This window comes from Eriocheir sinensis, chromosome 37, assembly GCF_024679095.1.
Source record: "Eriocheir sinensis breed Jianghai 21 chromosome 37, ASM2467909v1, whole genome shotgun sequence".
Taxonomy (NCBI): Eukaryota; Metazoa; Arthropoda; class Malacostraca; order Decapoda; family Varunidae; genus Eriocheir; species Eriocheir sinensis.
Window position 1 is genome coordinate 14,632,826 of NC_066545.1, and position 12,491 is coordinate 14,645,316.

Genomic DNA, 12,491 nt, shown 5'->3' on the forward strand with positions numbered 1-12,491 from the left:
AGTGGCGGCGCTGCGGTCGTTCCTAGCGCTGCAGAGTCGTGGTTGGCGGAAGGGGGGGGTCGTAGTTGGGGAGGGGGGGAGAGGAGGGGGAAGATTAAAGGGGAGTGGAGGAAGAGAGGAGGGAGAGAGTGGGTGAAGTTTAAAGGAGTGTGGAAGAAGGGTGACAGGAAAGAAGGGGGAACTGAGGAAGAAGTGAAAAAGGTGTGGGGGGGGGGAGAGTTTACTGAGGAGTGGAAAAAGAAGGGAAGCGAGGTAGAGGGGAGAAAGGGGGATGGCTATGGAGTGTGGTGGGGGATTGGAGTTTAATGGGGAAGTGGGAGAGGAAGGAAGGATGGGGAGGGGAAGTGAGGAAGGAGTGATAATGGGGGGGGATTGGAGATTACTGGGGAGTGGAAAAAGAAGGGAAGCGAGGTAGAGGGGAGAAAGGGGGGGTGGTTATGGAGGTTAATGGGGAAGTTGAGGAGGTGGGAGAGGTAGGAAGGATGGGGAGGGGATGTGAGGAAGGAGGGAGAGAGCGGGAGGATTGTAGCTGGGAAAGGACTGGGAAGGGGAAGTGAGGAATGGGGGCAGGATAGGAAGGGGTGAGAAATGAAGGAAGGGGAAGTTGGTTAGATAGTGTAGCGGGGAGGGGAGGGAAAGGAAGGAAGGAGGAAGAGGAAGAGGAGGAGGAAGAAGAGACAGGATGGAAGATAATGGTGGAAGGATGGAGGCGCTGGGAGTGGAGGGAAGCGTTGTGTCTTAAAGTGGAGTGAAGGAAGCGAGGGCAGGGTGGAGGGGGGTGGATTGGACTTAAAGGGGAGTGGAGGGTAAGTGGAAGCAAGATGGATTTGGGTGAGGAAACAGGAAGGGTGATGATGGTGGTGGATGCTGCTCTCTCTCTCTCTCTCTCTCTCTCTCTCTCTCTCTCTCTCTCTCTCTCTCTCTCTCTCTCTCTCTCTCTCTCTCTCTCTCTATCTATCTATCTATCTATCTATCTATCTCTCCATTACAACATTTACCATATTTTCGAAACAAGAAGAAAACGGAACATGTATTTTTATGTCTGTTTTTTTTTATATTCTTCCTTTCTTTTCTCCTCCTCCTCTCATTCTTCTTTCATCACCTTTATTTCTTCCTCCTTTTTCCCACTGAGTTGTCTGTCCCCTGAACTGTAAGAAAAAGGAAACTATCTATCTATATATTATCTATTTATCTATAGTTTTATGAGCCTAGTGGCAGCTTAACAAGTCTTCTACACCATGAACCTCAAAAACACTCATAACAACCCGACTGATCTCTTTTTGTGGCCTGAGAAATAGCAGTTATAAGACACGAAAACGCGTCTCAGAATACTAGCCTCAAGACACCTACATTTGACAAGATAGTTTCATGAGCCTAGTGAGTTTTAACAAGTCTTCTATATCGTGAACGTGAAATGTACTTAAAACACCCGACTAATCGCTTTTGTGGCCTGAGAAATAGCAGTTATAAGACACGAAAACGCGTCTCAGAATACTAGCCTCAAGACACCTACATTTGACAAGGCCTTCATAGAGGTTCTGAGCACTTCCAAGGATAGTTTCATGAGCCTAGTGATAGTTTAACAAGTCTTCTATATCGTGAACGTGAAATGTACTTAAAACACCCGACTAATCGCTTTTGTGGCCTCTGGAAATAAATAATGTAAGATCCGAAAGCGTCTCATCAACACGGAACACATTACCAGCCGGCCCAGCAGTGTCAGTCAGTCCCTCAGTGTTACCAACGCCATATCGCCGGCAATCCCAATCAGCGGCCCCCCACGTAACGAACAATGAGCAACGCCCTCCCGGATAACGAGCTGCATATCAGCTTCCCCTTTGATAACCTCAGCGCTGTGTACTCTTATAACGAACGACCGCGCTTATAACGAACTACCGCGCTCCCCTAATGCATGACGAGCTGAAATTCCCTCCTGTTTGTATATGTATGTGTGTATCTGTGTGGATGTATGCTTAATCATTATGTAAACGTATCTGTGTGTGTGTGTGTATGTGTGTATCTCTTCCTGTATTCGTGTGTGTGTGTGTGTGTGTGTGTGTGTGTGTGTGTGTGTGTGTGCGCCCCCCGCCTAGAGAGAGAGAGAGAGAGAGAGAGAGAGAATTCCAATGCAGTCTCACGGAAAACTAGAACTCCTCGCAACGCTGTGCAATTGTTTATGCTTTATTCTTTTGCGATATCCACAACATGCTTCCCCCCTCCACCCTTCCCCCCTTTCACTGCTCCCCCCACTCCTTTCATTTCTTGCCTTTCACCTTTCTCTTCCCTTCCTCTCACCCCCCTTCCTTCCCTGCCCCTCTCTTCCTCTCTTCTCCATAACCTAGCTTGCCTGTAGCCCGCCTTTCCTACCCTTCTGCCTTCCTTTCTTCCTTCCTTCCTTCCTTTCTGATTATCTTGAGCATTGCATTTTCTCTGTTTCTTTTCCTTCCTCTTATGTCTTTTTTTTCGAGTTTTGCATTTTCTTAACTTCCCTTTTTCTTCTCTTTTTCCTTCCCTTAACTTCCTTACTTTCATTCTTTCTTCTCTTTTTCTTCCCTTAACTTCCTTACTCCCTTTCTTCTTCTCTTTTCCTTCATGTCTTTCCTCTTTGTCTCTTGAGCTTTCCATTTTCTTTCCTTCCTTATTTCCTTCCTTCCTTCCTTCCTTCACTCCTTCGTTCCTTCCTTCATGCCCTTTCCTTCCTACGAGTATATTCTTAGTACATACACAGAGCACTTTCATTTCTTACCTTGTCACCTCCTCCTCCTCCTCCTCCTCGTCACACCTTTTCCCAGCCCCAACCAGGTATAATTAACAGGTGTTCTCTCTACTCTTTCCAGGATGGCCGCAACGGAGTGGGCAACGGAACGGGGCCGCTGGACAACATGAGGGGCTTCGAGCACTGCCTGAACGACATCATGAGGCACGACCCACACGATCACATCAAGGGTGGGTCATCTTGGGTCATCTCGGGTCACCCCCCAAAAAAATTATCCGCCCCCGCCTCACCTCGCTCTCCTGGCTGCTGTTGTTACTGTTGTTGTTTTTGCCGCTACTGTTGTCCTAATCCATGTTTTTTTTTCTTCTTTTTCCACCCTTCCACCCACATCCACTCACTTTGTTTTGTCCCTACTCCATGTTTTTTTTTTCTCATCCTCATCCCTTTTTTCCACCCTTCCACCCACATCCACTCACTCCACCCCACCCAAACCCGCCCCACTTCAATTCTGGCTGTTGTTGTTGCTGTTGTTGCTGTTTGTTTTGTCCCTAATCCATGTTTTTTTTTTCTCATCCTCATCCCTTTTTTCCACCCCTTCACCCACATCCACTCACTCCACCCCACCCAAACCCGCTCCACTTCAATCCTGGCTGTTGTTGTTGCTGTTATTGCTGTTTGTTTTGTCCCTAATCCATGTATTTTTTTCCCCTCATCCTCATCCCTTTTTTCCACCCCTCCACCCACATCCACTCGTCCACCCCACCCAAACCCGCTCCACTTCAATCCTGGCTACTGTTCTTGTTGTTGTTGTTTTTGCCACAGTTGCTGATTCCTCATTCATGTTCTACCTCATTTTTTTTCTCTCCCTTATCTCCCTGCCTCATGCCTGCACCCTCCTTCGCCCGCCCACCCGCCTTCCAAAAATAGCCCATCTCACGCCTGCTGATGATGGCGCTGATATGTCCGCTGTTGTTGCTGGTGTTATCATTTCTTACCTTTAATTTTAGTTGTTTTTCATCTCCCTGCCTCCTATCCTCTCCTTCATCCACCTCTACCTATTACCCATTTCACTCCCGGCTGCTATGTTTGATACTGTGGATGGTTCCCTCCTCATTCGTTTTACCCTACCTCCCTCATCTTCCTCAATTCCTGCCATAGAGGACCTAACCTAACCTAACCTAACCTAACCTAACCTATTCCTACCTCAATGCTTCCTACCTGCTATCCTGCCTCCTGTTCTCCCTCATCTTCCTGACTTCCTACCATAGAGAACCTAACTTAACCCTACCTAACCTAACCTAACCTAACCTAAATCCTGCTTCCTGTTCTGCCTCACCTTCCTGACTTCCTACCATAGAGGACCTAACCTAACCTAACCTGTTCCTACCTCAATGCTTCCTACCTACCCTTAACCCACACACCTCACTAATGGCTTCTGTTGTGTTGTGTTTAACCTAACCTAACCTAACCTAACCTAACCTAACCTAACCTGTTCCTACCTCAATGCTTCCTATCTACCCTTACCTCATCTCCCGCCCCTCACCTCAACCCACACACCTCACCAGTGGCTTCTGTTGTGTTGTGTTGTGTTTAACCTTACCTAACCTAACCTAACCTGTTCCTACCTCAATGCTTCCTATCTACCCTTACCTTATCTCCCGCCCCTCACCTCAACCCACACACCCCACTAATGGCTTCTGTTGTGTTTGCTGTTGTTGCGGATTCCTTCTTCCTCGTGTTGTTCCTCCTCATCCTCGTGCCTCGTGTCTGTCCTCACCCCTCCTCCCGTCACCCACCTCCACTCACCCGCCTCATTCCTGGCTGCCGCTTCTGTTTTTTGTCGCCACTGTTGTCGTTTTCAGTTTCATCCGCCATGTTTTCCTCCACCTTCTTCCACCTCATGCTTCTTCCCCTTCTTCTCCGTCTCTCTTATCTCTCTTTCCTCCCCCTCTCTTTTCCTGCTCCAACTCCTCTTCCTCGTTTTCTTCCTCCTCCTCCTCCTCGTCCTCGTCCTCTTCCTCCTCTTTCTGTTCCCGTGTGTGGAATTCATTTTTTTTTGTTTTTTTTTTTTTTTGTTTTTGTTTCCGCTTGTTCCTTCTCCTCTTCTCTATTGTTCCTTCCTTTCGTTGCCCGTGTTATGTGACCTTTATGGCATGTACCTTCCTCCTCCTCCTCCTCCTCCTCCTCCTCCTCCTCTTCCTCTTCCTCCTCTGTATTGCCTCTTGTTTCTTGCTTGTATGTGTTTGTGTTGGATTCCTTGTCTTGCTTGTATTTTCCTTTCTTTTTTTCCTTTTTTCTTTTCCTATTCTTGTTTTATGTGGTATTTTTCTTTCTTCCTCCTCTTCGTTTTTTTTCTTCCTTGTATTTTCCTTTCTTCTTATTTTCTTATTTTCCTATTCTTTTTTCTTTTTGTTTTTTTCCTTTCCTTTTTTTATCCATTTTTACTATTTCCTCGAAGCTTCTTTTTTTTTCTTTTGCTTCCTTGTCTTCCTTTTTTTCTTCTTGTTTTCTTTTTTTTCTTTCTTTAGGTCTGCTGTTGTTTTTTCATCCTTTGTGTTCCTTTGTGTTCCTTCTCCTCTTCTCTTCTCTATTCTCTTTCTCGCCTTCTCCGACCTGTCTCGTCTCCTCTTTCTCATTCATCTCTTTTTCTTCTTTTTTCTTTACCTCCTCTTTTTCTTCTCTCTCTCTCTTCTCCTCTGCTCTTTCTCTCCTCTCTGATTTCTCTCCTCTCCTCTTTCTCACTGATCTCTTTTTCTTCTCTTTTCTTTATGTCTTCTTTCTCTCCTTCTCTTTCCTCCTCTCTTCTCTTTCTCTCTCTCCGACCTTTCTCCTCTCTTTCTCTCATTCTCTCTCTTCTTCTCTCTGCTCTTTCTCTCTCTCTGATTTGCCTCCTCTCCTCTTTCTCACTTTCCTCTTTTTCCTCTCTCCTCTATCTCCTCTTCTCTTTTCTCTCCCTCTCTCTTCTCCTCTGCGTCCTTCTCTCTCTTCTCTTCTGCGTCTTTTTTCCCGCGTTTATTTTGCTTCTTCGCCTTCCTCTTGCACTGTTCCGTAATACGCTTCCTCTCCTCTTCCTCCTCCTCCTCCTCCTCCTCCTCCTCCTCCTCCGAAATTTAGTCTTGGTGTTCGTTTTGCCCTGCTTCATGTATCTCCTTCCTTCCTTCCTCCTCCTCCTCCTCCTCCTCCTCCTGCAGCATGCCCGTGTGTTTCTCTAATGCATTAAGTGTTTCCGTAGATGTAGTGTAATACTTGAAGGTAGACTGGAGTTTGGTAGTCTCTCTCTCTCTCTCTATATATATATATATATATATATATATCTTTATCTATTTATCTCTATCTAGCTATCTCTTGAGCATTATTTGACATGTCTTAATCTCTCTCTCTCTCTCTCTCTCTCTCTCTCTCTCTCTCTCTATCTATATATCTATCTATCTCTTGAGCATTATTTGACATGTATTAATCTCTCTCTCTCTCTCTCTCTCTCTCTCTCTCTCTCTCTCTCTCTCTCTCTCTCTCTCTCTCTCTCTCTCTCTCGCTCTCTCACTCTCTCCCTCGCCGGCAGGTTTCATGGGCTGCGGTAACAACACTCTTCAAGCATTGGCCCAACTGCACGGTGAGTTCGCCCTCTCGGCCTCTTGACCCCACTTCGAACCCCCCTCACCTCCACTTCACCTGAAAATGCTCTCCCTTTACTCTACAGCCAGGTCGTCCTTCCCCGTCATCCTCCTCCTCCTCCTCCTTCATCCTATATTTCGTCTCCCTCATATATTCTTTAACTAATACTCCTCCTCCTCCTCCTCCTCCTTCTCCATTACAGTAACTTACCCCACCCCACCCCACCCCTCCCTATCTCCCTGACCACTCCCCCCTCACACACACACATATACACACACATACACACACACAGAGTTGTTACACATTCTGACTTCTTTATGTTGGACAATTTATGGCTCCTCGTTTTTGGCACGGGGCTGTGTGTCGCGTGTCAGCCTCAGCTTGTCATCCCTGAAGCCAACCAACCCAGCGGCCGACCCACTCACTCCAATCTGACCATTCCTTTTTTGTGTGTGATTTTATTTTCTATGATTTTTTTGGTCTGTTTTTGTTTGTTTTTCCATCTTTTTTGTGACCTTTTTTTTTTTTACTGTAACTTTCATTTTATTGTCTGTTCATTTTCTTTATTGATTTTTATTTTTTTTTATTTTACCTTTTTTTGTGTCTAGTTATCTTTTATTTTTTGTCTCCATTTTTTTTGTCTTCCCATCTTTTTTTTTTCTTAGTCTTTTTTTTCCTTACCACTGAATTAAAAACATTCCACAGCTTTATTAGGTGTATAGATATATAGGGAGATAGATAGATAGATAGATAGATAGATAGATAGATAGATAGATAGATAGATGACCCATGCTGCCCCCTTGAACGATGTCACTCAGGTTAGGGTAGCTTGAAGTTCTGGGCAGCATGTGTATTTTTTATATATTCATTTCTCATATAAAACCACCTCTGATAATACGCCTCCGTGGTCTAGTGGTCACCGTGCCAACCTTGACCTTTGATAATGTGTATACAGGATATTCACACGCTCTCAAATATTCAATGAGGGGTGGATCGCTGTTGTTTTTGTTGTTGTTGGGGGCGGTGTTGTTGTTTCATCATACAGTCCTTCATTCAGTTTTTCATTCACGTGACTAATTACACCACGGCTCTTAATTACCACTGGATTAAAAGCAAAAACAACAACAACAACATTACACTGATTTATTAATATCCCCCCCCCACCCCCTCACCCCCCACTGGACTGAAGGTTATATTTATTTCTATGCATTGTTTCAAACGCCACCCCTGACTGTTATGAGGCCGGCCAATCAAACGTTACGGAGGAAAGCCACGTATTGAATCAGCGTGTTCATTGCCGTTCATTAGCGTGACACACACACACACACACACACACACACACACACACACACACACACACACACACACACACACACACACACACACACACACACACACACACACACACACACACAGGCCTGCCAACCCGCGCGAGTCACACTGACCTAATAACACACCGCACAAAACACATTGGTCCGAGTCACTTCATTGCCAGAGTCACCATTGAGTCGTAACCGTCCCAGAGTCACCACGCTGTCCATAGATATAGATAGATAAATATAGAGGTACAAAGGTGAAGTGGTAGAGAGATAGACAAAGGTAGACAAACAGATAGGTTAATAGATAGAGATACTTAGCTTGATAGATAGATAGGTAGATAGATAATAGAGGGAGATTAATATAAAGATAGATAGATAGAGAAAGATAGATAAGTTAAGTGACCACACATATCAGATCAACCATAGAAACTGAAAAAGTTAATAAATTACACTGTTACAAAAGCATTAGCAAGATAAGTAGATACATAGACAGACGGAGTGATACATAGCTGGATAAACAGACATAGATAGATACATATAGACAGATAGTTGTATAAGTATTAACCACACGTACCATTCAGCTTCCAAACAAAAAAATAATGTACACTAATAGATATGAACAATCAACATAGACTCATTACAGTCCCCGGGTAAGCACACACACACACACACACACACACACACACACACACACACACACACACACACACAGCACAATCAGACTAGTTTTAGGGTCAGCAAACTCAGCACAGGTCAATTAGCAGTCAGCCCATCCCTAACTACCCATCACAGTCAGTATACAAAGCCAGGGTCAGCATACAACACACCACTATAGCCAGCACAATCAGACTAGTTTTAGGGTCAGCAAACTCAGCACAGGTCAGTCAGCAGTCAGCAGTAGTCAGCCCACCCCTAACTACCCATCACAGTCAGTATACAAAGCCAGGGTCAGCATACAACACACCACTATAGCCAGCACAATCACACTAGTTTTAGGGTCAGCAAACTCAGCACAGGTCAGTCAGCAGTCACCAGTAGTCAGCCCACCCCTAACTACCCATCACAGTCAGTATACAAAGCCAGGATCAGCATACAGCACACCACTATAGCCAGCACAATCACACTAGTTTTAGGGTCATCAAACTCAGCACAGGTCAGTCAGCAGTCAGCAGTAGTCAGCCCACCCCTAACTACCCACCACAGTCAGTATACAAAGCCAGGGTCAGCATACAGTCTAACTACATAGCCTAAAACTCAGCATCATCAGCATAACCTCAGAATCCGCATAGGCCTAGAGTCAGCAGGTCAGCACATTCACATACCCCTAAAGACATCACTCACGACTCAGCACTCAGCATGACCTCAGAGTCAGGGTAGTGTCAGCATGGTTCTAGGGTCAGCACAGAGTCAGCAGGGAGTCATCAGCATTGGGGTATCAAGGTCGTGGAGGGCGGCAGGTCAGCTTTAAGTCCTGGGTCGAGGGACACTTCCAAACATCCCGTCAGCTGTTCATGGTTGCTCCTTCCTTCCTTCTGCTCCTACTCCTCCTCCTCCTCCTCCTCCTCCTCCTCCTCCTCCTGAATCCTTGCCTTCCCTCTTCCTCTCCTTCGGCTCCTCACTCCTTCCCTGCCCTTTTTTCTCCTTCCATTTCTTGCTTTCCTTCTCTTCCTCCTCCTCCTCCTCCTGAATCCTTGCCTTCCTTCTTCCTCTCCTTCGGCTCCTCACTCCTTCCCTTCCCTTTTCTTGCTTTTTTTCTCTTGCTTCTTTCTCTTCCTCTTCTTCCTCCTCCTCCTCCTCCTCCTCCTCATTCCTTGCCTTGATTCTCCTCCTCCTCCTCCTCTCATACTTTCCTTTGCTTCCTTCTCTTCACTCTTTTTATCCTCCTTTCTGTCTTCCACTTCTTGCTTTCCTTCTCTTCCTCCACCTCCACTTTCGATCATCTTTCTCCTCCTCCTCCTCCCTCTCCTTCCACTCACTCCTTCCCTCCCTCCTGCTCCTTCTCCCTCCCACTCCCTCTTCCCAATCCTTCCCTTTTTTCTCTACTTTATTTCCCTTCCCTTCTCCCCGCTCACTTTCCCTTATCTTTCATCCTCTTCTTCCCTTCTATCCCCACTCATCTATCTTCCTTCTACTCTTCCCAGTTGCTCATTCCCTTCTCTGTGCTCTCCCTCGTCTTTTTCTGATACATTTATTTTATCTTCCCCCTTCCCCCTTTTCAACAGTCACCCCTTCTCTTAACACCCCATAGCACCCTTTAACCAAGCACTCCCACCCTTAACACCCTTACCCCCTATCACCCTACCCTACTGCACAGTCCCCTTCACCTCCCTCGTTATATATCAATTCTCAATCCCTTCCTCTCTCCCTTGCCTCCCTCACTCTCTCCCTCTCTCTCCTTCCCCTTCCTCATAAATATCACCCAGTCAGCCAACTCCCCTTCCTCCTCCTCCTCTTTCTTCTCCTCCCAACTCAGAGGAAAGAAAAATTATTATTATTTACAGGAAGAACATTTTTATTATTATTATTATTATTATTATTATTATTATTATTATTATTATTATTATTATTATTATTATTATTGTTGTTACTATTACCCTCTATTTACCTCCACATTGACACACGCATCTCCCTCCTTTCCTCCACTTCTCTCCACACTTTCCTTCCCTCCTCTCCTACCTCCTGCCTTCCTTCCTCTGCACCATATCCTTCATCCCTACGGTCATCACTCCTACATATCCTTCACACCTCTCCTACACCTCCTACACTCTTGCCCCACATATCCTGCACCTCATCCCCTTTCCTACCACATGTTGGGCACCTCATGATCCTCCCCCCACATATCCTTCACCCTCTCCTACATATCCTGCATCTCTACCTCTCTTCTACCACATATCGGGCACCTCATGTTTCGCCCTCTCCCTCTTTCCCTCTCCCCCTCCCCGTCCCCCGCGCGAGTGTTGTCCCTGTGGTGTGTGAGTCAGGCAGTCAGTGGGTGCAGGAAGCTTGTTGCCTCATAGGATTAGGAGGTGATTTTGGAGGTACTTAATTATACGAGTGTGTCTCCTGTTAATGCGTTTTTGTTTTGCTTTGTTTTTGTTTTTTGCCATTTTTTTTATTTTCTCTTTTTTTTTTAGATAATTGATTTGCTGATTATTTTTTTATGTATTAGTTTTCATTTTTTGTTTGTTCGTTTTTTATTGATTGATTCGGTCTTTCGTTATTCATTTTTTTGTTTGTTTGTTCATTTTGGTGTTTTTGTTTATTTTTATTTTTTTCTGTGCGTTTTTTTCCCAGTTCATCGAGACGGTTATTTATTTCATTGTGTGTGTGTGTGTGTGTGTGTGTGTGTGTGTGTGTGTGTGTGTGTGTGTGATATCCATTTAATTGTTTCACTCGGAATATGTTATTGGTGTTTGTTTCTTTTTGTTTGTCGGTATTTCTTTTTCATTGCATTTTTTTTTTTTTGGATTTTTTTTTTTCCATTTCATTTTTTGTGTGTGTGTTTCTCATTTCATTGTTTTTTTCATTTGATTGTTTTTTTTGTTTCATTTCATCATTTTCATTATTTTCTTGTATATATTTGTTTTTCATTTTTTTTGTTGTTGTTTTTTATTCGTTTTCTATTTCATTGTTTTTTTTGTGTTTGTTTCCTATTTCATTGTTTGTTTGTGTGTTTGTTTTCGCTGCTGTGGTGAGTCGCTTTTTTGTTTTTTTTTTTTTGTGTGTGTGTGTGTGTGTGTGTGTGTGTGTGTGTGTGTGTGTGTGTGTGTGTTTTTGAGTGCGTCGTGTCGCTCTGCTCCGCGCGTGGGCAACCCCCCTCTTCCCCCCCTCCCTTCCCCCCATTCACTGACCAACCAACCCCCAACCCCCCTCCTCCTCTCTCCATTTTTCATTAGCTGTAGGATGTCAACACACACACACACACACACACACACACACACAGCAATGTCGATATTTGTGTGTGGTTATGGTGGTTAGGTTTACTGTATTCTCATTTCTTTTAGCTAGTGTTGATATTGAGTTTTTTTTTATATTGGTCTATTGGTCTGATTGATATATATTTATTTTTAAGTAGGAGTGCATGAAGGGCGTGATTTCAGACTGGGGGGGGTTCATTCCTTTTTGCTAGAGTAGGATATCCAGTATTTATTTTAGTGTGTCCTTACGTAAGTTCAGGATGTCCTTAGGATGTGTAGTAAGACCTCAGTAGTCAGAGATGCTTAAAACGGGGTAATCTTTCTTTTGTTTTCCTTTTGTTTTTGTTACCCTTTCCACGTCATACAGAAAATGGGTTGTTTTTTGTTACCCTTTCCACGTCAAACAGAAAATGGGTCTTGGGTTTGGGTACCATCACTTTTTTTGTTATACACTTTTTTTGCGTGAATGAGTGCATGCATGTGTGTGTGTGTGTGTGTGTGTGTGTGTGTGTGTGTGTGTGTGTGTGTGTGTGTGTGTGTGTGTGATTATAGTAGTGTTCCTCAGACAGACAGACAGACAGACAGGGGGGCTTGGGGTGGGGCCAGGGAGGTTAGGGGGGTGGGGGGGCAGAGGGGTGAGGGGGGTAGCCCACTTGCCTGAGAGAAGCTTGCAGTCGTGGCTTCCGTGTGCGTGCGTGTGCGTGTGTACGGTGCTAATTTGAAGCCTTATGTATTTTCCTCCACACATGTATACCTTTTGAAGCCTCTTATTTTTCCCCATGTGTATACTTTTTAACGAGGGTGTCAGCTGAGTATTGACCGAGCGTTCTGTGCTGTGTCTTTCATGCAGGCCGCGGGACCCCTCGTAGAAGAGGTATTATGAGAGCATGCTCGTTAGTGATGCCTTGTGACCTCACCCCCTCATAT

General features: G+C 44.9%; 1 protein-coding gene across 8 annotated transcripts in view; it reads left to right on the forward strand.

The window, feature by feature from the left end:
* Positions 1-12,491, forward strand: part of LOC127008314 (cytoplasmic polyadenylation element-binding protein 2-like) — a 104,692-nt gene that overhangs the window by 77,555 nt on the left and 14,646 nt on the right. For 3 of the 8 annotated variants that reach the window (XM_050880189.1, XM_050880190.1, XM_050880193.1), the window contains 3 exons: positions 2,838-2,946; positions 6,276-6,326; positions 12,415-12,438. In XM_050880189.1, the coding sequence (XP_050736146.1) occupies positions 2,838-2,946; positions 6,276-6,326; positions 12,415-12,438 (184 nt within the window). Of the gene's footprint in view, positions 1-2,834; positions 2,947-6,275; positions 6,327-12,414; positions 12,439-12,491 lie in introns of all 8 variants that reach the window. The other 5 variants (XM_050880194.1, XM_050880196.1, XM_050880192.1 and 2 more) reach the window with 4 other exon arrangements.